Below are 25,981 nucleotides of genomic sequence, written 5' to 3'. Positions count from 1 at the left end.
GTGAGGGAGACGGAGATGTGCTTCTTGCTTATCACGATTTCCATCCAGCTTGGACCAGCTGAGGAGCAATGAGCAGGGCAATTTAGGGACACCAGCGCCGCAGCCTGATCCCCCCTTTTTTTTTTACTCATTTTATTTTATTTTTTTGGTTCCTGTTTTTTTTTTTTTTTGGCGGGGTCACAATGAAAGCCAGAGGATTGCGGGCGCTTCCCCGCTGTCAGGGACCATGATTTGTCAGCGCTCGCAGCTTTGTTCTCATGACAGACCTGAAGCCGTCAGGAGCAGCAGAGAGCCTTGACATCTCTTCAACTTTCTTGCATCTTCGACGGATCCGGCTGCAGCAGGTACTTTCAGCACTTGTGGTGAGGATGTGTGTATTTCCCCCCCTCACCCCCGCCGTCCACCAACACAAAGGATTTTTTTTATTATTATTATTCAAGTGTGCGGCTCCGTTTTTTTTACCCGTTAATAGAAAGGCGTTTGATGTTGAAAGCTAGGATTTATGTGATGCATTTTGTGATCACTGATGTTGTTTCTGGCAACAGTGAGTGGAGGCGTGGGACGTGTCAGTGAATACTAATTCTTCTCAGTTGCTGGCTACTCGCTGCTCCTCTGTTTCGGAAGGAAACCCCCGGCTGATCCATGTTGGAAGGTGAAGCCGCTGGCGTGTCGCGGTGCTGAATGTTGTGCTGTGTGTAGGTGTTGACGCCGCCATGTGGAGCAGGAGGAGCGCGTCGCTACTCCTCAGCTGCCTGGCGCTCGCGGCTCTGTGGAACACCAGGTGAGTCCAGGCAGGGATCCGCGTCTGGGGACCGTAAAAAAAAGCGACCTGACCCTATACAATGATCGGACCCAGATGCGCCAACAGGGGCCATAAAACTGACCCGGAGGGCGCGCTGGCCATTAAACAAAAGAGAAGCGCGTCACCCAGAACACCATCAGAAATAATAATAATAAAAAAACATGAAAAATAAATAAGAAACACTCGTGTAATCCCAATTGGCTTTAAATAAACGTGTCTTCTGTTTTTGTTACAAGCGCGGTAGTTTTCCTGAGGATGATTTCATGTCGTGCACGGTGCAAAGCCGCTTATTTTAACTGTGGAAGACTTCAGCTGGTAAAGATGGGATCATAAAATAAAAGGTTCGCTTTTACATCGAGTCTATTTGTTTGTATGAATTTGTATAAATGCTGTAGGATTCATATTTAATTACTACACGACGAGTCAAGGTTTTCTTTTTTTCAATAATCTTGCATCCGGTGCCGTTTTGTTGCTTCTTTCAAGCAAACTCTTCTTTCGAACAACGAAGAGTTTGTGAACACAAATTTAATCTCGGACTGAGTCATTCTGAGCAAAATGACGGAAGAATAATCCGGTATAAAACTCGGTCTTTTATTTTGTGAGGGCACATCCGTTAAAACAAACTCAACGATATTCTGCGAGTCAGTGGCTGCTATTAAAACCAAAGGCCTATGAATGTATCTCTTTTATTTCTCATTTTCATGTGTTACTTCCATGAGTTCGTTTTTAAAGGTTCGCAATATATAAAGGTAAGAGCTACAGCTGCTGTTGGACAACACAAGCTAAAAAGCTAATGCGAGATTAGCTCGTTTTAAATAGTTTTCTTTATCTTATGCAAATGGTGGTTTGTAGAACTGAGCTCATTTACATGTGCACAACGCAAGTACGCCATATTTTATGTGTAAACGTGGTGCTATTCTTTATATACTTAGTATTTCAGTGTTTCAAAATGCTAACTAATGTTGCGCTACACTAAGAATAAAAATGTAATTTCAGCAGCTTTCCCTTATTCGATGGTTATTACAATGGGTTCAATTTCCAAAATATGCACAAAAGAATAATTATTTTTAATTATTTATTAAATTATTTTTAGGTAAGTAAGTAATTGATGACCCTAAATTGTCATATGGTGTGTGTGCGAGCGAGTGGTTGTCCGTATAAATGGCCACCGGTCCAGGGTGTCCCCTCATGGACTTCACTGCAACACTGGAGTGAGAATAATAATAAACATTAAATGTGATTTATTACACTATGGAGGAGATTTGAAACGTGATCTGCTAGTTGTACATGCAGCTCTGTTGCCCATGTTTTTGTGCATAAATTATCACTGTGACTGAGAGCTCGGCTGTGATGAATAATTTCCCATCATTCTGGAATTGAAATATCTAACCACATCCTGAGATTCTTATTTATTTTTTTTTCACTTAAAATATCTGGTTTTTGGCATATAATAAGTGATGATGAAACCAGACTGAATCAAGATTATTAAAGGTTTTAGATTCAAAAACATCTGTCTAATGTTTGCTGGACATTTCCGAAAGCAAGTCACTGTGTTTTAGAAACTTAACATTCTCTCTGAAGTGGCATTAACAAAGCCATTCCTGGTGAGAGGCAGGAGCAGGCGCCGCATTGATTTAAACTGTTGTAGCTGAATGAGGTTCCAGTAAGTAGGCTACATTCATCAAGCTACTCCACTAATGGTAATGAGAGGAATGTGGTCCAAACAGTAAATACCCAAATGATGCAAAAATGATTAATACCACTCTCCTTTCCCTGTTCGAGGTGAATTACACCCATGACCTGAGGCTGTAGCGCGGACACCGTCCGCCATCACGCTGAGCTTTAACATGTGCACAAATGTGCTGTCAATCTGAAGCCCCAGCTCCAGTCGCTCATTTACATTCTCAATTGTGATTTTGGCTTCAAGATCAGATGGCTCACAAATGTTCTGCCTTGAACTGGGTCATCCGTGTATGGATGAGGAGGAATAATGTGTGTGTTTGTGTGGGCAGGGAAGGGATCTCTGCCAGATAACTGCGACCCCTTTTTTTTTTTTTCTTCCCTCCACAACCCTGCGGAAGAAATGTTTCAATTCAGTCTTCGTGTTGCTGAAGCGTTGTCTGTGTGTGCGTTGGGCAGATCAGTGAGCGTTGATGCCACATCCGATGCCACGAAAACCAACATCACCTATTTCACTCGTATTCTGGACAGTCTGCTGGATGGCTACGACAACCGTCTGCGCCCCGGTCTGGGAGGTGAGTTCATGTATGGAGGCTGAAAGGGTGTGACAGTATTGAAACCTCATGGTCATGAAGGCATTAGAATTCACATTAGCTCTTGGAGAACCTGAAATCCCCTCCAGAAGCAACTGACAAAAACACTTTGTGTACGAAACATGAAGTTACATAACTGCCCTCTTCCTGGAAAGAACGTGGCCAAATGTCACCCCGAACATGACCACATACCTCGTAAACCTGCAGCGGTAACACATAGTTTTTGTGTTGGCAGATGAAATTGACATTTTGAAATGAGAAAGGAACCCCTCTGGAAATGAAAGTGGATTGTCGGCTCATTAGTCTTCTGTGATGCCCAGTGGCTACTAAAGAGCAGCTCTGGACGACTGAAATTGTGGTCATCTATTCCACAACTCTTGCCTTTGTCTTTGACGACTACTGCACCTTGAGCTTGACACTCGCGATACCAAAGTCGGAAAGCTTGTGCTCGCCTTGTTCAAAAACAAAAAACTTGAAAACACGCCAAATAATGGTGACTCACAAATGCATGTTCGGGGCAGCCATCTTGGTTTGTCCACTTGGGGTAGGTGGGATTTTTCCCAACCTCTTGACGTGGACTTGCAGAACCAACTTCAAAATTCCTGGTTGACAGTGTATCTGAAAGGCACCAATAGTTGCCAATGTTTGACAATGACCGTAACTTGTCAAGTAATTTCTTGAAGTTCTAGCATGATTCAGGTTTCTCCTGAGCATCAATGTAGGTGCCACCTAACCCCAGTGTAAGGGGCCTCTGCTTTTCAGCTGTTTTTGTTAACACCGTCCATCACCGTCTGTAAACACGAGACTCCGCCTTTTAAGGTAGACCATTGAGGGGGACCATGGTACTAGAAGTAGAAATTGCTCTGTTGTTCCACATTTCAGACTGTCAAGTCTGATCAAACCGTGGTTATGGAATTATGCAACACAATTAATCTTTCTCTCATTTTTTGGTCCAAAATATGAAAGGTTTATTCTTTTTGTTGAATATTTTGTAAAAAATAATTCAAATTTAATTAATAAATAAAAGACCAATAGGTTGTCATATTGCCAATACTGGTCAGTCAGTATATAGGTATATTTTTATGGCGGTCAATGAGAAAGGAATTTCCTATAGAAATCGATTGACACAACTAATGCTTTTACGAAGTCAGCCTCACGACAGCGATGTCACGATTTGTCACCTCCTAATCTGCAGTGCAAGCACGGGACTCCACGTCCGGCTAATTGAAGAGAAATAAATCTTCCTCCTCTCTCCTCACCTCTCCCATCATCCTTCTTGTTTGGTATCTCATTTCCAGCTGGCCCCTCACCCCAAAAGCCGAGCTTCTCCCGCAGGATTTGGTGCCATTTGAAATTCTAATTCCTGGGGCCATCAGCCCAGAAGCTGCCATATGGGCAGCAGACCTCCATAGGATTGGCGGCGCTCCATTTTTATGACTACACCTACAGTAATAAAGCTGGCGGCTTGTTTACAGTTGAGGAGAACAAACATATGAAATCGCTGTAAAGAAGTGATTGATTCTGCCACAAAACAGCAGCCCAAAAGAAGGATGGCGACCCGAACCCTGCTGCACACCGATGAATAAATCATCCAAACATAAATTTCATCTCTAACCTAAGTGTGACAGTACCCTCAGAACATACATTTTTATCAGTGGAGCCCGTGGGGACGGACCCCCCCCACTCCCCCACCCCCCACCTCTGACAACGCTCAAAGAGGCGCAGCATTTTGTAGCCAGTTAAGTACACACGGTCGACATCGAGCTGCGGAATCGAGTCTGAAGAGGAAAATGACATCAGATGGAATTTTCCACATGGAAGACACATTAGATCTGTACATCTCGTCTGTGGAAAAAAGCATGTTCACGCGTCGCTGGACTTTGGGTCGTAACACGTTTATAAATGCAGAAAAATAGCGTCAGTGCAGCAGCAGGGTGTTTTATTTATTTATATTTGTATGCTTCTGTCTTCTATTCTTCATTATCTGCCTGAATCATTCAGCCTGCCAATCAATCATTTATTTATCCAGGCTTTGCATGTTGAATGATGCAGCACAATATTAGCGGGACATGCAGTATACATAGATTGTTTAATAAATAAACTGCTTCATTTGAAGAGCAAAAGCCAAGGAATGTAGCGGACGTCTGTTGGTTGGTTTTGCTCTGGCACTGTTGACTATTAAATGTTTGTCATGGGGAAGAGCTGAGCCATAAGACAAGGCTCTCGAACTGAGTTCCTTCTCTCTGCTATCATGTTTGGATGGTGACTGAAACTACATGATCAGGCACTTTCAGGCTGTTCTCACTGGTGCAGTTCTGGTTCAGGATCCAGTGCTTTTACGAAGGAGCTAAAGTATGAAAGCTTTAAAGTGTTCCTCAGACTGAAAGAAACCACACACAAAGTCTAACCAATATTCTCAAACTATTTGTTTCCTTCCACCAATGTAGCATGTGACAACTTTTTAGCAATACATCAGACCAATGAAATAATTTACCGTAAATCCCGGGCTATTAGAGCGCACCGGAATATTAGCCCCACCTACAAAATTTAAGAAGGAAAACAGCTGTTGTTCATCCATAAGCCGCAGTGGTCTATAAGCCGCGGGTGCAGTGGTGCTGTCTGCGTCATAGAAAGGCTTAAAAATGAATGAGGATCACATCTAAACTAGTTTAGAAAGGAAAACGGGCTCTAGCATGGAAACTGACTCATGGAACAAACTGGGCAATGTTCTGAACTCAAAATATGTTCCGACTCCACAGCCGCTCTCAGCTGCTGCTTCTTGTCTCCAGGAAATCAGCTCTGTGGGCGGAGCTGCAGACACGCGGGGGAAAACAGTGCATTTTGAGCGCTTTAAGGGCAATAACACGCCTGTGATTTCACTGGTTTGATGTGATGAGGCTCAATATTTTGGCGCTCTTTAGCCTGTAAACATCCATACATTAGCTGCGACGTTGTATACAGGGGTTGAGACTGCGGTGACTTCAAGGAGACTGCGGTGGTTAAGGTGCTCAATATTTTCATTTCATTGGTCTGACCCACTGAAATTCCATATTAGCTGCATCCGCAGGATTCAGAGCGTGGGTTTTTGGCGCATAGTCCTGAAGTTGCAGTACATACCAACTCGATGTAGAGGCAAAATGTCACACTACAATATAGAGATGCCACACGTTTCAGGTGACATGTGTCTGACCTCCAGGGACTAGACGCTGTGCATGAACCAGTCAGAGCCCCGATTTTACAGTGACATATACAGAGAGGGACATTTTTTCACGAGACAAAGAGTGCAATTGAAGAGAAGCCCAGTTGCTATTATAATAACTCACCCAGCTGACAGCTTCTCCCAAGGATCTGTTCGACCTAGAGATGGCAGCGTCAGAATGTTTCTTTGCTTAATACACTTCCACAGCAGATCAAGGCCTTTTGAGTCGTTCACGTTCCCCTTGCTTTAGACTCTCTCCAAGCAGACTGGGGTACTTTTATTAACGCACCTGAGAGGCGAGGGGAAGTGGATTTGTACACTGGTACAGGTGACAAAGGGCGATCAGGCTGGGTGGGTCCAGCGAACTCAACTGACAGGTTGAGCTGTGACTGGAGAGCAGAAGAGAAAAGGATCGTGCCTCGCCGTTCTCTGCACCACGCAGCCACGTCCTACACACCCTGAAGCGCACAATCAGAACGCCCAATTACACAAAACAATAAACAACATAACAACAATATATTCAGATAGTAATTGTTTTGGAAAATGTCTAAACGCTACATCCACTGTTGTGCTATTTAGCTCCAAACAACTGTTGTACGAAAGGAGAGTTTCACTCCTGTTGATCCGATAACAAGATAGGAAAGCGAAATGTAGGCCAGAGGTTTTCAAGATGAACCCACGTGTCTCCTCTGAGCTAGCGAGAGGTTTGAGAGAAGAGAGAGAAAACAACCACAGTAATCGCTTCAGCAGTGAATTGTGGGCTTGGCTGACTGCGCTTCTCTTGAATTTATTCATAGCAAATACACAATAGGGCAATAAAGAGCAGATTGCTTTCACGGGCAAAACAGTAGTTTTTCCTCACAGGCTGCTAACACAACTGTGCTGCTGTCTAATGCTGCCTTTATTTACTATGCCTCTTCTGTTCAGTCATTGAGACCAATGTAAAAATTCACACAGAGTAAAAGCCCATCCTTACTGAACTGCAGCTCTTGTGGTTTAAAAATAACATTTCCGTTTCAGCTGTATTAAGGCGGAATTTGTCGCTTTTGGACTCAAGTAATTCAATATGAGTGATGACAGATTCAGTTGAAGGGTAGCGCAGTCATAGATTTGCATAGTGTAAAGTAACCTGAAGAGACCTGTGCACCTGTTTAGAATGGATCGAAGTCAGGGGTCTCCAGGTCAGAGGCAAAAGCTTGGTGAGACTAGGACTAAGGCCGACAGAGTGAGGGGCCTTGCGGTTTATTTTTTTTTTCATCTGATCTTGCTATTTATTTCCATTAAAATAGTCCTTGTTCATAATTCCACTTCATGTCAATGTGAACCACTTGAAGATCTATAGAAGAGCCCCCTCTGAAAATGACCACACGTCTGGCGTGGTCTTGACGTCTCCCACCATGCACTGCAGGACTGAAAGGTCTCCCTTCTATTCTGATTTTTTTCTTTTTTTATCATTCTGTACGGATCTGGTCAAAATCAGATGTGGTGATAATAGCATTTGATGGTTTTGCACTGTAATAAAGCTGCTTCCAAGGTTGATCCTAAATATTGGCCAGTGAAATCGCTTAGTGTTTTCTTCATATCTCACTTTGGACAAAGAGAGGGCACACTCTCGGGGCCGCAAAACTGCCTCCCAAGGGCCATTAATGGCCCACAGGCCGCTAATTTGAGACCTTAAATCAAAGGCCTCACCTTAGATCAGCAATCTCAAACTTGTGGCCGTCAGGATACGGATTTGTGGCCCACATTGTGAGGCCCTTGATCTAAGGTCTTCATCCGAATGCAAAGATTGAACACATGGTTTGTGGTCTTTGACTAAATTTCTGTCACACTTCACATTTCAGTTATAATAGGACGGAAAAACCTCTTATTTTGTGAGAACAAAAGGTATGCTCTTAATGTTTGCTACAAATCGAATAATATGTAAAATAAAGTGAGCAAAAAATCCTTATTAGATTAGATTAAATTATGGAAAACAAATTTGGGCAAAATGGGATAAGTTTATTTTCTATCTACTTTGAGGGACAATGTTTGTTATTATAGTCTTGTCTAGACAAAAAAAGCATGGCCTGCTAAAGACCAGACGAGTCAAAAGAGAAAATAAAGTGTGGGTAACTCAGCACCTCCCCCAGATCCAACACCAGCGTCCACTGTTAGATCTATGTCAACTGAAATATGGAAATAGGTGGAAGCATTGCAGCGATTGAACAGGTCGTCTTTAGAGAGCGTGGTGAACCATCCATTGAACACCCCAGCCATGAGTGCTGCATGAGTGAAGCGAACTCTTCAGATGAGGCTCGCTAACCTAAGGAAGCTGTTACCTGGGGTGCATTTCCTGCCCGAGGACGCCTGGATGCCGATTCACAGCTACGAGGACGATTCCTAAAGTTCTTCCACAGTAACAGTGGTAAACGTGATTTTCATGCAGCGTGAATCATTTGGTACAGATGGGCTTGTTGAACCATAATGAATTGGTCGGACGCTGTGCACATCCCACTGTGTCCGGAGATGACTCTGGTCCGTCACCAGAGAGTCCTCCTGCAGCGCTCAGCGTAAAGTTTATGCTGCTACGCGCTCACTCCCTTTCTCATCTCTTCACCTTGAAGAACGTGAGGATCCCACCATCATGTTTTCAGGATTCATTCTTTGGGAAATGTTCCTGAATAGTCCGACACTTTAGCGGGAGGTTCCTTACGGCTGTCGCGCCACACTCAAATGCCTCATTAACCATCTGCTAAAGAATGAAAATATTTGACTTTGAAGGTGTGTGCTACGAGCCATGACTCCGTGTTCACAAACAAAGGCGATGAATTAGTGTCCTCTGGAAGTGCCTCACCTCTTCTATAGGCTTCGAACCAGGAGAGCAGGGAGCAAAGCCATCACTTTCATGGGCATCACTATTCCTGTCAACACCATGAAAACCCCATGTAGTCAACTATATCTCCTCTTTTCAAGTTACAATGGATAATTGTTGTGCATACTCTCAGTAGACTCAAGAACTAGGGACGTTCCATTGGCACAACATATTACAGAAACAGAACCATTTCAAGAACGGTCCACTTTCAAGATTTCAAATCTTCATCACTGTTCTGTCAGTTTTCATCCAGTAGGTCCAGATTTTCACGCCTAAAACGCTGTCCACATACTGAACCCATGGTTCTCCATGGTAACAGGCTGGACTCAATGACCTTATTGTGGTCAGTCAGGAGCTGCAAACCATGACTCTACTGTTGCTGCATGGCCGTGCACCGACTGTACTCTATTCAGGGTTTCCACCAGGATTTTTTTTAACTGTGGCGGAGCGCTACATATTCCCGCTCCTGCACAAAAAATTAAAACAACGGAACGGACTGTTGCCAATCTAGAACTGTTAGAGAAACACAGGGGAAGGTTTTGTCTTTTACTGGTGACAGTAAGAACGCTAGTTTTTAATCATAAGAAGTAAATCTGTCTCCAATCCAAGCCGACCTCAAGTGGTCCGTCTATTTATATGTCCGGCCAGAATGTGTGACCGGAGTTTCGCGAGCAACAGACTTCAGTCATTATGATGTTTCTTTCAAGATTTTTCCACATTTTTTTCCACTTAATTTTCATGTATTTTGAGAGATATTATCTTTAAAAAGCGGCGCTGCGCCACACTGGGTTACATGTGGCGGAAACCCTGACGACTATGTGCCATTCATAGTGATGTCATCGACAAGCATTGTGGATTCTCATATCAACGTTTCATGTGGAGTAAAAATAGTGCTTTTTAAATGTTCATTTGAAGTGTAATTTAATAAGGAAAATGTAAAAGATCCCATTGCAAAAGCACGTATTGCTGTTGTCAGGCTTCACTTACATAGTGTACACCTCAGTTCATACACCTTTGGGAAGAAGAAATATTAAATATATTTAAACATGTTAGAAACTTCTCACAAACAAAGTCAACAAAAAATTGAGGTCGGAACGGTACAGATGATCCTGACTAGCAAAGTTGTGAAGAAGTTGGGCTGACCTTTGAACCTTGTGTGTCAGGGTCATCCCGTACAGTCTTGTTTGTGTCGGCCATTTCTCCTCTCTTCTGTTCAGTCTTTCCTAAACCACGAGCAGTTTATGTAATTCTAATGGGCATGTTATTTTAAAGCCATGACGTGATGTCAGACGTCATTCTGCATGTCTGTGTCCCCCTGGTGCCGAGGCAGCGACAGTTTTCTGCATATTTCATCATTTGCTCTCAACAAAATTGGAGCATGGGTTTTAAGTATTTTGATCGAGACTACTGACATAATTTAGAGACACTATATTTTCAGGTCAGAAACACACTTTTGCGTCAGCTAGCGTTATCCCCTGGGAAAGCCTTTAAAGAAACAGCTTTGAAGCGTTCTGACTTAAAGGTGCGTTTTGTAAGGTAAATCAGCCTTTAGCATCGATTTTTTTTGTTCTCATGTGCCCTTCTTTAGAGCGTGTCACTCTTTAAATAAAGCAAAAAGGAGATGAAAGAAAATATTTTCAGTGAGCTCGGCTCTCACACATCAGACTGGTTTACATAAATAAAGCACCCACTGTATGTCTCTGTGAATGGATTGCACTTATCACCCATCGACCTGCTGCTTCCTCCTGATTTACATCATCCTATAAATAAGGAAGCAACAGCATAATGTCTTGTTAGGGGAGCATGGACGGCGGGCATGAGACCACTTTACTGGCAAGCCATGATCTCTGCAGATTGCACGTGTGATTCTGTTTGCTCTGTCGTACAGAGTCGAGTGAAAGCTTTTTGAATTGACCAAGCATGAGAGATGGAGCTTCAGTAATTATTGAAAGAGACAGAGTGTAGAAGAAGCAAACCTGATGCAGCAGCCGCTGATGCAGGAGCACATTATCACTTGAATGGGGAGCATATGAGGCTCCGCTCTTCCTATCTGTCACATCGGTGTGAACATTTAGGACAAATTTCATACGCTCAAAATCATAGCATGCGCGACGCCGCCGCGGCTGGATTCAGTCTCGTGCTTATGTTAAGGTTCGGCACAGGTCAAGTATCGGTGAATAACCATTTACTGCAGTCAGTGAGGTGAGAATAACAAGGGTTGTTGCGACACATTTTTTTATGATTAAAATGCCTCTGGAATCTTTATAGTTTGCTGGTCAGAGATTGTCGAGTGCATCGCCCGTATGTTTCTGTTTTAAGGGTAGCTTCATTAGTCAGTGCCTTTCTGTCCCTGTTTGGGGTTTTGGGCGAACCTTTCTGTTTTTGTTTGTATGTTGTCCATCTGCTTGTGGGGGTTTCTACCTCCTTAGGTGTGAGTGTGCGCGAGCGCTTGTCTCTGAGTGATAGACTGGCCTGTCATCGCGTCCCCTACGGAGCCGGGAAAGCCCCCTGTTGCCCAGAAAATGGATGGCAGGGAGGATTTAAAGTCACAAGCATTAATTCAATAAAACCCTCAGGATAACGTGGGTCATTTTTTTCTTCCTCTCATTCTATACTGTCATTAATATTTTCAAATATATATTCCTAGGTGTATGTTGATTTTTCACATAGTAATCGCGTCGTAAAGTCAATGGCATTTAGCGTTATAAATCTCTCTTGGCTTGCACCTTTAAATTATTACTGAGACCAAACTAATTATAGAAGTGTCGTGTCGACTTTTCTCGTGTGAATTATTAATTGTTTTAAATCTTGATGTTGTTTTCTCTCCAGACCGGGTAACTGAGGTGAAGACCAACATCTACGTCACAAGCTTTGGACCAGTTTCCGACACAGACATGGTGAGAAACCGGACGTTTACTCGTTTTTAATTCATTCATTCATTCATTCATTCATTCACCTCCTTACAGTCATTCGATGGGAGAAAGTATACCTAGTTTTCCACCTTCACACTCAGTTTGCACAAACGCTGTTCACATGACGGCTCAGAAAACTGAATTATTGCATTAGTCCAGCTAAGTTTCGACTTTTAAAATGCACGTAAACAGCTTAGTCCAACTACGGCCTGGATAATGGGGTTTATAGCTGGACTAAGCTAGCATGTAGCCGAGTTGCTGGGCTATGACCAGACTGTGCGAGCTCCATCTTCGCAGCGGAAGTAAACAAACTCGACTTATCCAAACTACACTTATTACAGTCTGATGATGTCTAATAACCTTCTATACAATGGAGGAGTCCTGTGTGTAACCTGATGCAGTCTGTGTGTCCTCGGTCTGAGCCGGTGTCTGCGGTGATCACATGGTTTTGGAACTCGTGATGACTGATCTTCAACTTTATCATTTTTATTGTTAGTTGCCAGAAGGAGATTGGAAGATGTGATTTGCTGGTGTTAGGAGACAACACGTTATCAGCTGTTAGTGTGGCTGCTCAGTGAGCCGGGGCTCACGCCGGTGATCAAAAGCAAGACTCTTTAGATACTTCACATCCATCATCCTTGTGATACATAGACAACACACTCTCCAGAATATTGAATTTTATACAGAAACTTGCGAGTTTAATCCCAAAACCTGCCGAAGGATACGTGTTGAGCATGATGACGGCTCCATGACGGCGTTGAACATTCGCTCAGACACACTGCTTCTGGACCTCGGAAGTGAAACTAGTTCATCAGTCAGCACCATCGCTGTCTCACAGCGCAATAGAACCGTCTGAAACGGCTCCTCGCTACCTGTCAGCATCCATTGCACTTCCTCTACGGTTATAGGAATCGGACAGCGCTGTGAAGAGCTCACAGCGCCCCCCCCAGTCGCGGACTTGAACTACTCGTACTTCGATTGTCTCTGCACTGCATCTAAACCGGGAGAACATGACACAACAGACTCGGCAGCTTAATCGAGCTATTGCCTTAGTCGCGCTACTCTCCGCATGCAACCACAGTCTGTGTCCCTGCAGTCTCCTCTGCCACAGGAAAGAGCGTCGCTCGCCACACTGCCATGTCTATTCATCTGACAATTTTCATCTTATAAATTATTGAAAGTCCTTTTGTTATTCCAGTCACTGGCTTGTTGATCCTGGGCTTCCCTGTTTATCATTCGCCGACACGCGCGCACCATCATATCAGCAGCGTCCCTGCTATTGTCTAAGATTTATTTCCCCGCTGATTGATCCATCGACAGAGGAGTTCTTATGGCTACCAAGTGATGTATAGACTAAAAAGCACTCACCTGGGTATAGAAGCACATGTGACAAATCGGAGCTCACCGTCCATCCATCATTCAGAAAAGTGCTGAGCACGAGCTAAGAAAACAATTAGGTCCAAATAAGCCTCTGTTTTAGCCGCTTATCTTGTCTGACTCACATTCACCTCGCTGCAAAAATCTCATTTCACAAGAAGGATTTGCATGTAGAATTAAAACAGCTATATCTCAGTGATTTATGCCTGCTTTGAAAGCGTCATAAAAGTCTGCATTATAACATAAAGGAGATTGATTTTTTTCTTTCTGATGCTGCGCAGCAATTCGACTTATTGAGTGTTGTTTGAGTTTGTTATATGGAGAGTGACAGTAAAAGCTTGACAGCGTTGTACTTATATGGAAATAAGGAATCAATGACATCCCGTCAAATGTTTTATTCATAACTCATTTAAAAATAGACCTTGGTCTATTGTTTGCATTTGAGCAAAAATATTCATGCTGACAGCCATTGTTAGCATATCTCACGACCCAATCTCCAACCCTCCATAAATCCCAGGCCTCTCTTGGATTTAAATTTTTGCTCATGTGTTAGAACTATCGGAGAATATTTTATTGTATTTCAGAAATAATAACTGAATAGTTTTAACATTTTAATAGTTGGGGTTTTTTTGTACTCGTATTTTGCTGTTATTATTAGCACATGTAGCACATGCTTATTTCTAGTTGACAGGGTAACAGCTATTTTTGTTTTGTTTTGTTTGTTAATTTTTGTTATTTGAGCTACCTATTCATGTGAAAAATGTGTGCAAAAAGATTCAGAAATTACTTGGCAGGGAGTTTCTGTGTTCTCCCCATGCCTGCGTGGGTTTATGCCAGGGACTCTGGTTTCCTCCCTTGGATGAATAGTGCTATATAGTTTTTGGAGTGAGACCAACAGAGTCGGAGGTCGAGACCCAAACGACACCAAGACATTGGTTAACCAGTCAAGTGTCAGCTGAAACAAAACCGGAACCCACTGTGGCCCTCTTGTGGATCCGTTTGAGACCCCAGATAAATATCGAAGAAAAAAGACAAGGGCAGAATCCTTCTTTTGACAGTGATGCTCTCCAATTATGACAGTTTTCTCTGTTGGTCTCGACCACTCTTGACTTGAAGTCCAGAGTCTGTCCAGTCCAAGACTGAGACCTGGACCATCAAAAGAGTGCCCTTGAGACCAAGACCAATCGCGAGTGCTACAACACTACTGCAATGTTCCGAGGTACAGCCGATCCAATCGCGAAGTGAAACAGTGTTAAAGGAGAGAGTTTATTAACACAACCAATAGTTCAGGGTAAGCAAAAAGAAACAATAATCCACAATGGCATCGGTTAACGGAAAAAGGCGAACAAAGATTCAAAACTGTGAACTCAGGAATCCACAGACACGGAGAAACAGAAGGACTCGGGAGGTGGGGGATGGCTGGAGGCTTGGACAAGTTAAAAACAGGGTCACTTACTCAACAAAAAACATTGGCAACACCAGGAGAGTTCACAGCTCAGAATCCAAGAAGCAGATCAGATGACCAGGTCAGGAGATGCGATGACTTGGTGATGCGTTCACGGACACTCCATCCAGTCCATTTTAAGTGTCCCGACCTGATCATCGATCGCCTCCAGCCACTCACTCCAACCTTTGAAAAATGGAAGAACAAAATAAAACAGAACGGAAAAGATCATGACAACTACAGATGAAGAACATACAGAGGTTATTTGAGTAAATTGTGTGCAGCTGTCGGTATGTGTGAATGGTGGGTTGTCATGAAGTGCACCACCACGTCTTGGTTGAGAGTCACCACGCCTTCAGAACGATGACTCTGAAGACTTAAAGTTGAACTCTCACATGATCAAACTATATGGATATCGAAACAAACAGATGACACATGGCACATCGTGGAGGTGGACACGAACATGATGGTGTTTTTCACTGAAAAGTCTTCAAAGAAACATCATAATGACTGAAGTCCGCACACACAAAAAGAGACCGTGTTATGATGGCAAATTTACATCTCATGATTAAAAACAAGCAGTTTTATTGTCTCCAACTCAGTAAAGGTCAAGTCTTTTTTGAGGGTGGGGGTCCACCATGGTGTCAAAAAATCCTGGCGGGCAACACTGGCAACACTTGGATCTAAATTCAAAGAAGTTCAAGGTGATCAGAGGCAATTTTTGTAGCTCGATTCACCAGACAGGAAGTGGGTTGGTTTGGAAAAACTGCCGCACATGTCAGTCAATTCAGAAATAATTTCATAAGTAATCATGAATTAGTCTCATAATTCAATTAGACTGGGCCACTCGACACGTGAAATCTGATTTACTGAATGAGATAAACCAATTTGCTCCACCACTTGCGAGTCCTTCCCTTTTTTAAATATGAAATCCTTGTTTAAAGTTGTTAAGTGCTGTGTAATGGTTGTGAATTCTCAACACATGGCGGTGGTCTGACATCACAGTCATCGAAGTTCCAGCCTTCACCTTCGACTCGGATCCCATTGTTATGTAATGACAAGCGTTTCCTGGTTCCAGAAATATCTGCGGACATTTGTGTTCATCAGACGACGTCAGTGACCCGTGAGCTACTTGGCGATGGCTTTTCAACTGTAACAATGTCTTTTCACTCGTTGTTAGCAGCTGAATCACACACACACACACACACACACTCAGCAGTCGACAAAGTCTACGCTTCATCTATTTGTATCTGAGCGCGGGCTAAGATGGCAGGGCAGGGGTTAGCTTCAGACGGGAGCAGCAGCTTCCGAGAAAACCTGAGAGAAGTCCAAAATTAAAAGTGGCAGCTCACCCCACTCGCAAACACCTGCGAGGAAAACAGGCACTATCTTCAGACCACCGATAAGAGTTGACAATGTTTGCACCTGTCCTTCAGGAGTACACCATCGACGTGTTCTTCAGGCAAAGCTGGAAGGACGAGAGGTTGAAGTTTCACGGCCCGATGAACATCTTGCCCCTCAACAACCTGATGGCGAGTAAAATCTGGACCCCAGACACCTTCTTCCACAACGGGAAGAAGTCGGTGGCGCACAACATGACCATGCCCAACAAACTGCTGAGGATCAAAGACGATGGGACGCTGCTCTACACCATGAGGTGCTCCAGTCACTCCCCTGGAATACAATGAAGAGAGATTGACTTGTTTAGTGAAGGAGCTTCACTGTGAAGTGTTACAGTCTTGTGTTGTTCTCTTTATCTGTGCTTACGTTTCTGCCACTTTTATCACTTCAGAATCGTAGTTTTAAAACGCACACTCAGCTCCTGTTTACTTTTCATCCGGTGTGTTTTTTGAATTTTCCATGTGGCATTTATCATTTATTCTCTTTTCTTTATGCAGCAGTCTGTTTGCTCTCCATGCATTTGCAATGCACTCCCTCATTTCTCCGTGACTTGTGTGCAGGTTGACGGTGCATGCTGAGTGCCCGATGCATCTGGAGGATTTCCCCATGGACTTCCATTCCTGTCCGCTCAAATTTGGCAGCTGTGAGTTACTCTGATGATAATAGTGCCTGAGGGATCCTTAACTTAAATGCTAAGTCTGCCCACCCCCACCCCCTTCCCCACTCTCCTTATTGATTCTTGGCTGATAGAAAAAGATGCAGGTTAAATTGAAATACATGGCTCATGTTTCTGGCAGCGGCCCATCAGAATGTAATAAATATATGGAAAAGGCAATTACAGATATGAATAGATGTGTCACTGGGAAACAAACATGCAGGGACGCTGCTTATGAAATTCAGCCAAATATTGTGGCTGGGAAATGAATGCAAAGTTATTGCTGTTGGCTTTTTTTGTACACCGAATGGAGAAATCCAAAAATAAGAAGCCTAAGAAAACAAATGTTATTACAAAAGATCTGGGTTAGAAGCAAAACCTGCATGTACCCAAGGTTATAGTCGTATAGTGGGAGGAGCGAAGTATGGATCTTCATCATCTTCTTTTTATTATATTATTATTATTATTAGTAGTAGTAGTCGTAGCAGTAGTATTAGTACTAATATACTACTGGCAGTGTCACTTATTTTTCCTATTACAATAACAATGACAATAATGACAACAATAATAATAATAATAAAAAAGTGTGTTGTAGTAGTAGTAATAGTAGTAGTAGTAGTAGTATTACTTCTTTTTGCTTGTAGTACAACAAATAAAAATAATAATATAATTCAAAGTGTAGCCCTTCATTACTTCTTATTATTATTATTAGTAGTAGTAGTAGCAGTTGTAGTAGTAGTAGTGGTAGTAGTATTACCTCTTTTTGCTTGTACTACTACAAATAATAATAATAATAATATAATTCAAAATGTAGCCCTTCATTTTTTCTTGTTCTTCTTCTTATTATTAGTATTAGTAGTAGGTGTAGTAGTAGTAGTAATAGTAGTAGTAGTAGTAGCATTACTTATTTTTGCTTGTACAACTACGAATAACAATAATAATATAATTCAAAGTATAGCCCTTCATTTCTTCTTATTATTTTGATACTACTACAGTAAATCTAATCTCAGGTTGTATAATGGACCGCTTGATTTGCGCGTGGACATCCTAAAAAATATTCTAGTTATCAATGAGCGCAGCCGCCTCACTGCCTCTCTCTTTCAGACGCCTACACCATCTCAGAAGTGACTTACGCCTGGACTCTCAACGCCTCTGACTCGGTGGTAGTGGAAGGGGAAAGCTCCCGTCTCAACCAGTACGACCTGCTGGGACAAACAGTGGGACAGGAGACTATCAAATCCAGCACAGGTAAGATTTCGCTGTGACAAGACAAATTCCCGAGGGAAAGGAAACGACCTCTTCACCTCCTGCTGTCCTCCGTTCTTTGCACTTAATGTCCAGCTGCTTTTAAAATGGGCCTCAGAGAAGAAATCTTTTACGGCTGGGTTCACAAAAGTGCACGCCACTTCCGTCTCTTTCCGCTTTTTCAGCAGCTTGTTACCCAACCGTATTTTACATAACATTTTGGAGTGATGTCTGATGGCGTTCTCCTTTCGCCATGTTGGGGCTGATAGTAGCCCATGTATTGATTCACAGATTTGCATTTTCCTTTAACGTGATGTCATGTCACACACTCAGCTCCTCAGCACCACGGTTTTTACAGTTGAAGTGTTTTCTTGAGATCAACTTGACAACATGTCAACCTTCAAGTCTGGTAAGTTGGCACCAGGAAAGGCCATCAACTAGCTCAGACCAGCCTAGAACCAATAAAGTCTGTGTAAACTGGACTGAAAATGTACATATCTTACACAAAAGGGGGAGACTCCAAGTGACCCTTGCAAGCCTCTAGAGTCTAGACCCTTCAAAAGTTGAGTGACAAGTGGCAGGAGATTTTAGATAGGGGCGTGGCTAAATGAACAGTAACAAACTAGAAAAGCACTGAGACAGTGCAAACACAGCATTCAGTCAAATAAAACTATTTACATGAATCAAGAAGTTGTTTAGCTTATTGGCTGGATGTGAACTGCGTGATGGCACGGTGTCCTCACCACTTCACCGCCCGGTAGTTTGGTCAGTGGTTCGCCTGTCGCAAGGGTCAATTGATCGTACGATAGTTAAAAATGGACTTGGCGGTCTTGATAAATTGCTATGTGTATGTTTGTTTCATTGCTACGTCTCTTGTCTCTCTTGACTACTATCTAGCCCGTCTTTGCCCATTGATAGGAGGGTTCACTCTGCCCACTATATCGCAGTTATCTAGTTTAGCCGTTTAGCAAGTTAGCAAGGCCTGAGTGGAGCAACACAAGATACTGAATCTTTGTAGAAATAAAGGGAACATTATGGCTTCAAACCTGATGTGTGAGGTGAGCACAAAAATGTGTACGTTGTTCGTTGTTTGACAACAAAAACTGCAATATCAAACGTGTATTCTCACCTGAAACACAACCAACCGAGCATTTTTATGTTAAAGACTATGAATGCATTTTTGTTTTGTATTTATTATTATTTTTTAATATTCTGAAAGTTCTGTAAAAGACAGCCACAATGGTAAAATAGATTACATCACAAAAAAATACATGGTGTGCTTGTGTTGTGTTTTATACATTATCATGACATTAATGGTTCATTTGTTCTCAAAATAAATTATTTGGGGGATAATTTATCGACCAGCAAAATGTATTATCGAGACAGGCCTAGTCACAATAGTGGAATTTCCGATCCTTGAATTGAGCAATAACAACAGTCAGAGTTTAGGAAGTTTTACAGGCGAGAAGCTGTTCACACGTGTTTTGCTGTTGACAAACAAACAAACCCTACACCGGTGAAAACAGAATTGCCAGCTGCACACTGTTGCTCACTCAAACTTGTGCCTGTCAGCCAGACACTCAAATCAAAAGCAAAAGCAATTCAGTTACCTCGTGTTAACTGGAGTCCATTGTGTGTCGCTGAAGATATCCCTGCACTAGCATGGTTTCCTTGTTAATTCATGAGCAATCGTAAAAGCAACTTGTTTCTTTCAACCCTGTCAGCTTCAGTTTATTGTCTGACCAGAGCGTTCTAAATTGGAAATACGTCCAGTCCAACTGGAATGTGGATGTCTTGTAAATCTGTGGCGTGGACATCCATCACGTCTTCCCTCGCTTGGCTTCCAAGAGCGTGATACAAACAGACTAGCGATCTGCGGAGGCGCGTCTGAGACACGAGCAGGTAGATTCCAGATGACCAAAATGGCTGCTGTCTTTTTCCTCTATCTCGTGTGGGTTCCCAAACGCACAAAAGATGTCTCACTAAAGTGCAGCGATGCAGTCATGCGTTCATATTTTGGGCCCAGTGAGGGAAGATGTTGGTGTGTAAAGAAAATGGAGCATTTCACTCAACTGAAGCCACAAGACAAATTAGCAAGCGAATCTGAGCTTGGAGGAAAAAAATTGCCAGTCAAGTTTAGTTCAAAGTATAAATTTAGCCCTGCATTGGGCAAATGGACAACGAGAGCCGGAGGAGTGAAACCCGAGTGCTTGTGTTCAAAATAAGTGCTGTATTTGACTGGCAACCTGTCCAGAGTGTCACCTACCAGAGTGCTTCACTGCCAGTCTGGTTTCTTGCTCTGGAGCAGTTAATCACTTTTTTGTTAGATGCCGTGACAACGTCCCACACGAAAACTGAAATTCAGCGACTAAAAATAGCACCTTCAGTTTAGAGATCAGAAGGAGTCTCAGCTCAGCTGCACAACCAGATGGAACAGAACTTGAGATTGATAACCTAATGTGAAGCCCTAACACGACAAGATACGGATGAACCAATGCAACCTGAGGTTGTAGCTTCAGTGTGAGTGAAGGGTGGTGAACGTTTTTGTTTCCTTTGTTTGTCTGACCTTCTCGAAAAAGTCTCCCTTGCCATTGATATTGGCCACGACCATTACATCCCTCATCACATGAAGTTGTGTGGCGAAAATGGCTTCCATGTTTCACCTTAACCCATCCTCTCTTGTCAAGTACCTTGGTCTCCATGTTAGCCAACTATAGCATGTTTATACTTGCTCTGCTGGCACTCACTCGGTGGTCTGAATGAAAAAGTGTTGTCCGTTGGCCATCTACTCGCCCAGCTCTCGCTTGAATTAAAGGTAGAGCGTGTGGTAGTTAAAACAAAGTTATTTAATTTAGAAAAACTTTGGTTGGAGAGACTCAGACTCAGAAAAGAAACGGCTGATCTGACACTCGTAATGATGCACCGCAGAGTCCGAGTCTCTGACATACTGTAGACACGGAAGTAAATCCATAGGAAGAAGACATTGAATTGGCTTGGCCAGCGATAATTTTCTGCTGAATTTTATTTTATTTGAATATTTTGTCACTTCTTTTATTCATTGAAAAATTGTGCTATGAAATTTTGTCATGCTGGTGCATTTCCTGGACCAGGTACACTGCAGTTTTTGAACAAGCCAGCATTGGAGTTTGTCTACAAGACTATATTTTCAGCTTTCAAGGTTCTATTCATACAATCCACACCTGGCTGGGAGAACCAATCAAATGCAGTGGCACCACTGTTGTTAGTTTTGCTTACAGGAAACTGCATGGTAGCAATGTGAGTTCTCCCAAGTCTGTAATGAAGTCAGATATTAAAGGCACTGAAGACTGATGTAGACAACATTAGCCGCTTTCACACTGTAGGAACCATTCAAGTATGCGTTTGCACAACAGGAACCGGGAACCTTTTTAGACCCATTTCCAGAACAGGGTCTTTTCGTCTCTATGGAACCACCCTCACATAAGTTAGTTCAGTACTTCACATTGTTATTAAACTAAAGACTTATATAAACTGGGTCCATGGTAATTCAAAATAAATGTGGATTAAAAGTGTTTACCAGAGTTTCCGCTGATGTCACACAGGTGGAACTGTTACACATTAGTTGTGTCTCCTTGGGCTTCTATATCTGTGTGAACACGCACTAGAAGAGGAGAATCGTCCTAGAACTAAAGATTCCTACAGTGTGAAGGCAAAAACACATGGTCATTTTTTACGGTGCAACATGTGATCTGTTTAAATTGTAGTTGAAGATAGTATCTAAATCATGATTAATTCAGACTTATCCTTCCTTAAAAGATCTCAATTTAACAATAAGCTGTCAGAGTAGCAACATGAACGATTAAAAATAGAACCATTGTAAAGGCTGAAATAGACTTTAAAAAAAGACACCGTGTGCACAAGTGTGTGTAAAATCTAGACGACTGCAACATGATTGCTTTCTGAAAAGTGTCGAGAAATGCTAGCTCATACGCTTTAGATGGAAAACAAACAAGCTTGAGCACGAACGCGGCTGTGAGTGATTTCGCCCCGAGACAGCTGTTTTCTCTTCCATCCAGGACTAAGCAAGTAAACTGACACCTGAAATTTGCTGTTGTGATTTTAGAATGAAAGACATGGTCAATAGGAGGCTGCTTTTTCAATGCTGGATGTGCAGTGAAAGGTGAACGTATGAAATGTTCATGTTGGAAATGTAAACCTGCAGGTTCTGGCCCTGGAACATCCATTATTTGCTGATATCTGACAGCCTAATTTCCTGATATTTATCCTAGTGTTGGGGGACTGTTGTTCCTTAGAAGATTAGAGCCGATCCTACACACCAATGCTGTCTAGCCCTCATAAATATGCATCACAAATAATCCCCCGCTGGCCATTAGCAGCGGAATAAACGTTGTTTGAGCCGTGTACAAACAGAACTAAATCAGACGCAGGTAGAGCTCGAGCAGAATTTCGCTCCCGAAGCCGCAGACGCACGAGTCAGAGTGCAGCATGATCGTGAAGGAGAGGCTTCTTTAAATAGATGTGATTGATGTGTGGAAGGCGAACTGACAGTGTACACAGCAGCGCGGAGTAATGTTGCATGTGAAACGTCGGCCGCTCAAGTGAAACTGAAATCCTCTTAATCACCAATAATTTAAGTGTGGGTGTAACTGAAGCTTCACCTGTCAGATAAGGCATGTTGGGGACTATCTTCTAAAGAGCCTGTCACCATGGTAGCAGCACTTGTTGCCATGGTAACGTAATACAATCATGTAATGCGCAAGCGTGTATATATAGCTTTCTTTGCGTCAGAATTGACACCTTAATTAATATGTTAATATGTATAGTCCAAATTGGGAAATTGCACAAAGACCGATACAAATAAATTATTCAAACACACGATGTAGAAGTAGCTTAAAATGTTAAACATGTTTTTGAACCTTCAGCTTCCTCAGATCTTAATGGGCAGATGCTTTTATCCAAAGTGACTTGGTAATCGAGGTTCGCTCGACAGCACTAAGCTAACCAAGGGTTTTTCTTATTCTGTTGCCATCTGGTCTGTTATTGTTATTTATGTATTTCTTGTCATGTCATTTGTTCATATATTATGGGTATTTATGTATGTATTTATTTGTTGTGTGTTGTTTGTGATTTCACCATTCATTGCCACGTTCTTTTTGTTGTGATGGGTAGCTGATGCTTTGTGTACCTCTTTGATGTTTGTTGTGTATCTTTAATGTCTCGGGTGTCTTTGTTGTCATTGACTGTTGCTGCTGTGAGATGTTCAATTTCGCCACTGCGGGACATTTAAAAGGCACCTAATCTATTCATTTGTTCAAGAACTTTACCATCTTGCAAAGACAGTGAACCTTAGTAACAATGGAGTACAGAGGGTGCCTTTAACTAAACACAACTTCAGATAGACGGATGTACTGTAGTACACATTCCAGTTCACAGGTGGCGCTGTATCGCCCTCGCAACAAAGAAGGCACTCTAATTGTTCAGCTTGTGCTGTGTAGAGCTTTGTTGCGTTTTTTTTTGTTTTGTTTTGTATTTTAGGGCAACATTGTCGGTGTGTGAGAATGAGTGTGCTATGTGATGGCTGTAACTTTGCGTGAGCTACATCGTAGTTAGCGGATGGTGCTAATAGCGATGGATGAATGAATGAAAGATATTGTTTAATTCTGGTTTGAAAATGCAAACTTGCTCAAAACATGTTTTCGATTGACTTCCTATTGAGTGTGTCTCCTCCTCTTCATCTTGTCATCCCACTTCTGACGCCTATTGTCTCAGGAGATACCACACGACCTGTCGTATACCCTGGAATCTAAAGTGTTGTCTGAAAGTTTCTTCTCATCTTGCATTTATACATATGTAGGTGGAAGCTCTGATTCCTTCTTCAATAATTCTCTTATAAATATTGTCTTATCGATAGTGACTCAGCGAGCCATTTTGGTTGTGCATTCTCTAAATTCTCTATTGGAAAATGATATTTACAGTCTGTTCATTGAAGTGGGAGCAGGTGTGCAGGAAGTCACCTCGTGACACCATTATTTTGGGGTAATCAGTTTGCAAAGTGAGGTCTAAAACGTGTTCTTGCTGTCTGTCTGCTCAGGTACACGTTTTTTTTTAAGCTTTGAAAAACTGTTTTGCATTCTGCAACACTCTGTGTAATGTAGACCAGAACATCATTGTAACCAGGTACGTAGGAGCAACTTCAGTAAAACCATTTGTATGTAAATTTTGACACGAGGCAGTACGACTTGACCTCAGCGGTAATGGGTCTGTGTAGGAGTTTGATGAGCCTCCGAAAATTCAGCACGATCCTGAAATCAATTCGTAAACTATAGCAATGTCAGAAGTGGGTGATTGGAATTCCCCCCCAAAATAACAATGAGTGTACATTTTCAGCGGGAAAACAACATTATTGCGAGCAGGGTTTTTCTCTCCGCTGCCATTTGTCAGGAAATATGTTGCACAGGATGAGAAATGTGAAAGCAAGAAGGAGAATCTTTGTGTCGCTGGGAGACAGCCGAGCTAAATTTAGTCCTACTACTTACTAGCAAGGGAAACATAAGAGCGCAGGGTTTGATAGACAGTTATTGAAGAGCAATGATAACAGGGTGGATAATAACGCTGATGGAGAGATGGAAGAGCAGTGTTCTCACACACATCTGCTAATGATAGTCAAAGATGGCTTCTTCCACTGGTGCCGTTCCTCAGTCACTAGTCTTTGGTCACTTCAGGAGCCCAGGTCTTTTCATTCGGACGACCCACTCTCTGTAATAAGTTGCTTGCTTCTTGCACTGTACAACTATGTGCCATCGACATAGGTGTGAACACCAGGAACAGTAACAGCATGTTAATATATATATATATATATATTCATGATTTTTTTCTGTCCATCCAATGGATCTTGGGTCCAGGTGTTCAGAATGTGCTGCCCTAACTGGTTCCTCTTCAGAAATATTATGACCTACAAGTACAGTTTTCGTCGTGCAGGCTGTTTTCTTAGACCTTAGTTGAAGCACATTAATCTGGAAGCTCCTGAAACTGAAGAATTCTTGAGGGAATTTGATTTGATTAAGGCAGGAAAGTGGTTTGGCTGGTGTGAGGTTCAAGGTGACGCTGTCTGCTCTAAAATGTTTAGACTTTAACAACACATTCAATGAAACTTGACATTATTTCTAAACTAAGAGCACCATCTAGTGGCATCTGAAAATTAGGACTCTGTTTCACTACACCTGTTTCATGATACCTCATCTACCCATACCTTAGTGAGGGAGTTGTCACATGGATGTGAGCCATAGTTCTATTCCATGTGTCATCCTTCCTTCGTTCCAGAATCTGACCAAAAAAATCCATGTCCTCAAAGAACTTTTGGTTGAAAGTTTTTAGTCCCAGTGTCATGCAGAACACTGCCATATTTTTGTATTGTGTTGTTCAGATTTCTCCAGGTCAGGTTTTGTTCCCCAACGATAGAAAGCTGTTGCATTTAATTGTAAATATTTTCAACAAATCCAATGACATTTATAGCCTAAATTTGTCCCCAAAAATGACCCTAGATTCCTTAGACTTCCTTCCCCAACAGTGGCGGAAAGTAAAGTCCTGTTTTTTTCCAGCCTTCTGACTAAAACTGTGAAATAGAATGAGGAGTGGGCGGTTAGCAAAGCATCGAAGCACCGCTGTGGAGTGAGCTGCTTTATTTTTACTCACCTGAATATGGGCTCGGAGTGTTCGCTATTTTCAAGTCTGCAGCCGTTTTGGGGACGTGTGGGTGTGAGCATTCAAAATGAGATGAGACATCAGACGACCTGCGTTTTCACGAGTGGAAACTTTTCTT

At 42.4% G+C, this 25,981-nt stretch overlaps 1 protein-coding gene across 4 annotated transcripts in view; it reads left to right on the top strand.

The window, feature by feature from the left end:
* Positions 1 to 25,981, top strand: part of LOC128767646 (gamma-aminobutyric acid receptor subunit alpha-2) — a 33,936-nt gene continuing 7,955 nt past the window's right edge. Inside the window, exons 1-7 of one of the 4 annotated variants that reach the window (XM_053879827.1) lie at positions 1 to 344; positions 700 to 781; positions 2,942 to 3,057; positions 11,958 to 12,025; positions 16,298 to 16,518; positions 16,823 to 16,905; positions 18,022 to 18,165. In XM_053879827.1, the coding sequence (XP_053735802.1) occupies positions 714 to 781; positions 2,942 to 3,057; positions 11,958 to 12,025; positions 16,298 to 16,518; positions 16,823 to 16,905; positions 18,022 to 18,165 (700 nt within the window). In that variant the 5' untranslated portion in view covers positions 1 to 344; positions 700 to 713. Of the gene's footprint in view, positions 363 to 699; positions 782 to 831; positions 1,552 to 2,941; positions 3,058 to 11,957; positions 12,026 to 16,297; positions 16,519 to 16,822; positions 16,906 to 18,021; positions 18,166 to 25,981 lie in introns of those variants that run through there. The other 3 variants (XM_053879828.1, XM_053879830.1, XM_053879829.1) reach the window with 3 other exon arrangements.

Source organism: Synchiropus splendidus, chromosome 11, assembly GCF_027744825.2.
Source record: "Synchiropus splendidus isolate RoL2022-P1 chromosome 11, RoL_Sspl_1.0, whole genome shotgun sequence".
NCBI classification, from domain to species: domain Eukaryota; kingdom Metazoa; phylum Chordata; class Actinopteri; order Syngnathiformes; family Callionymidae; genus Synchiropus; species Synchiropus splendidus.
This window is presented reverse-complemented; position numbering and strand designations above follow the sequence as displayed.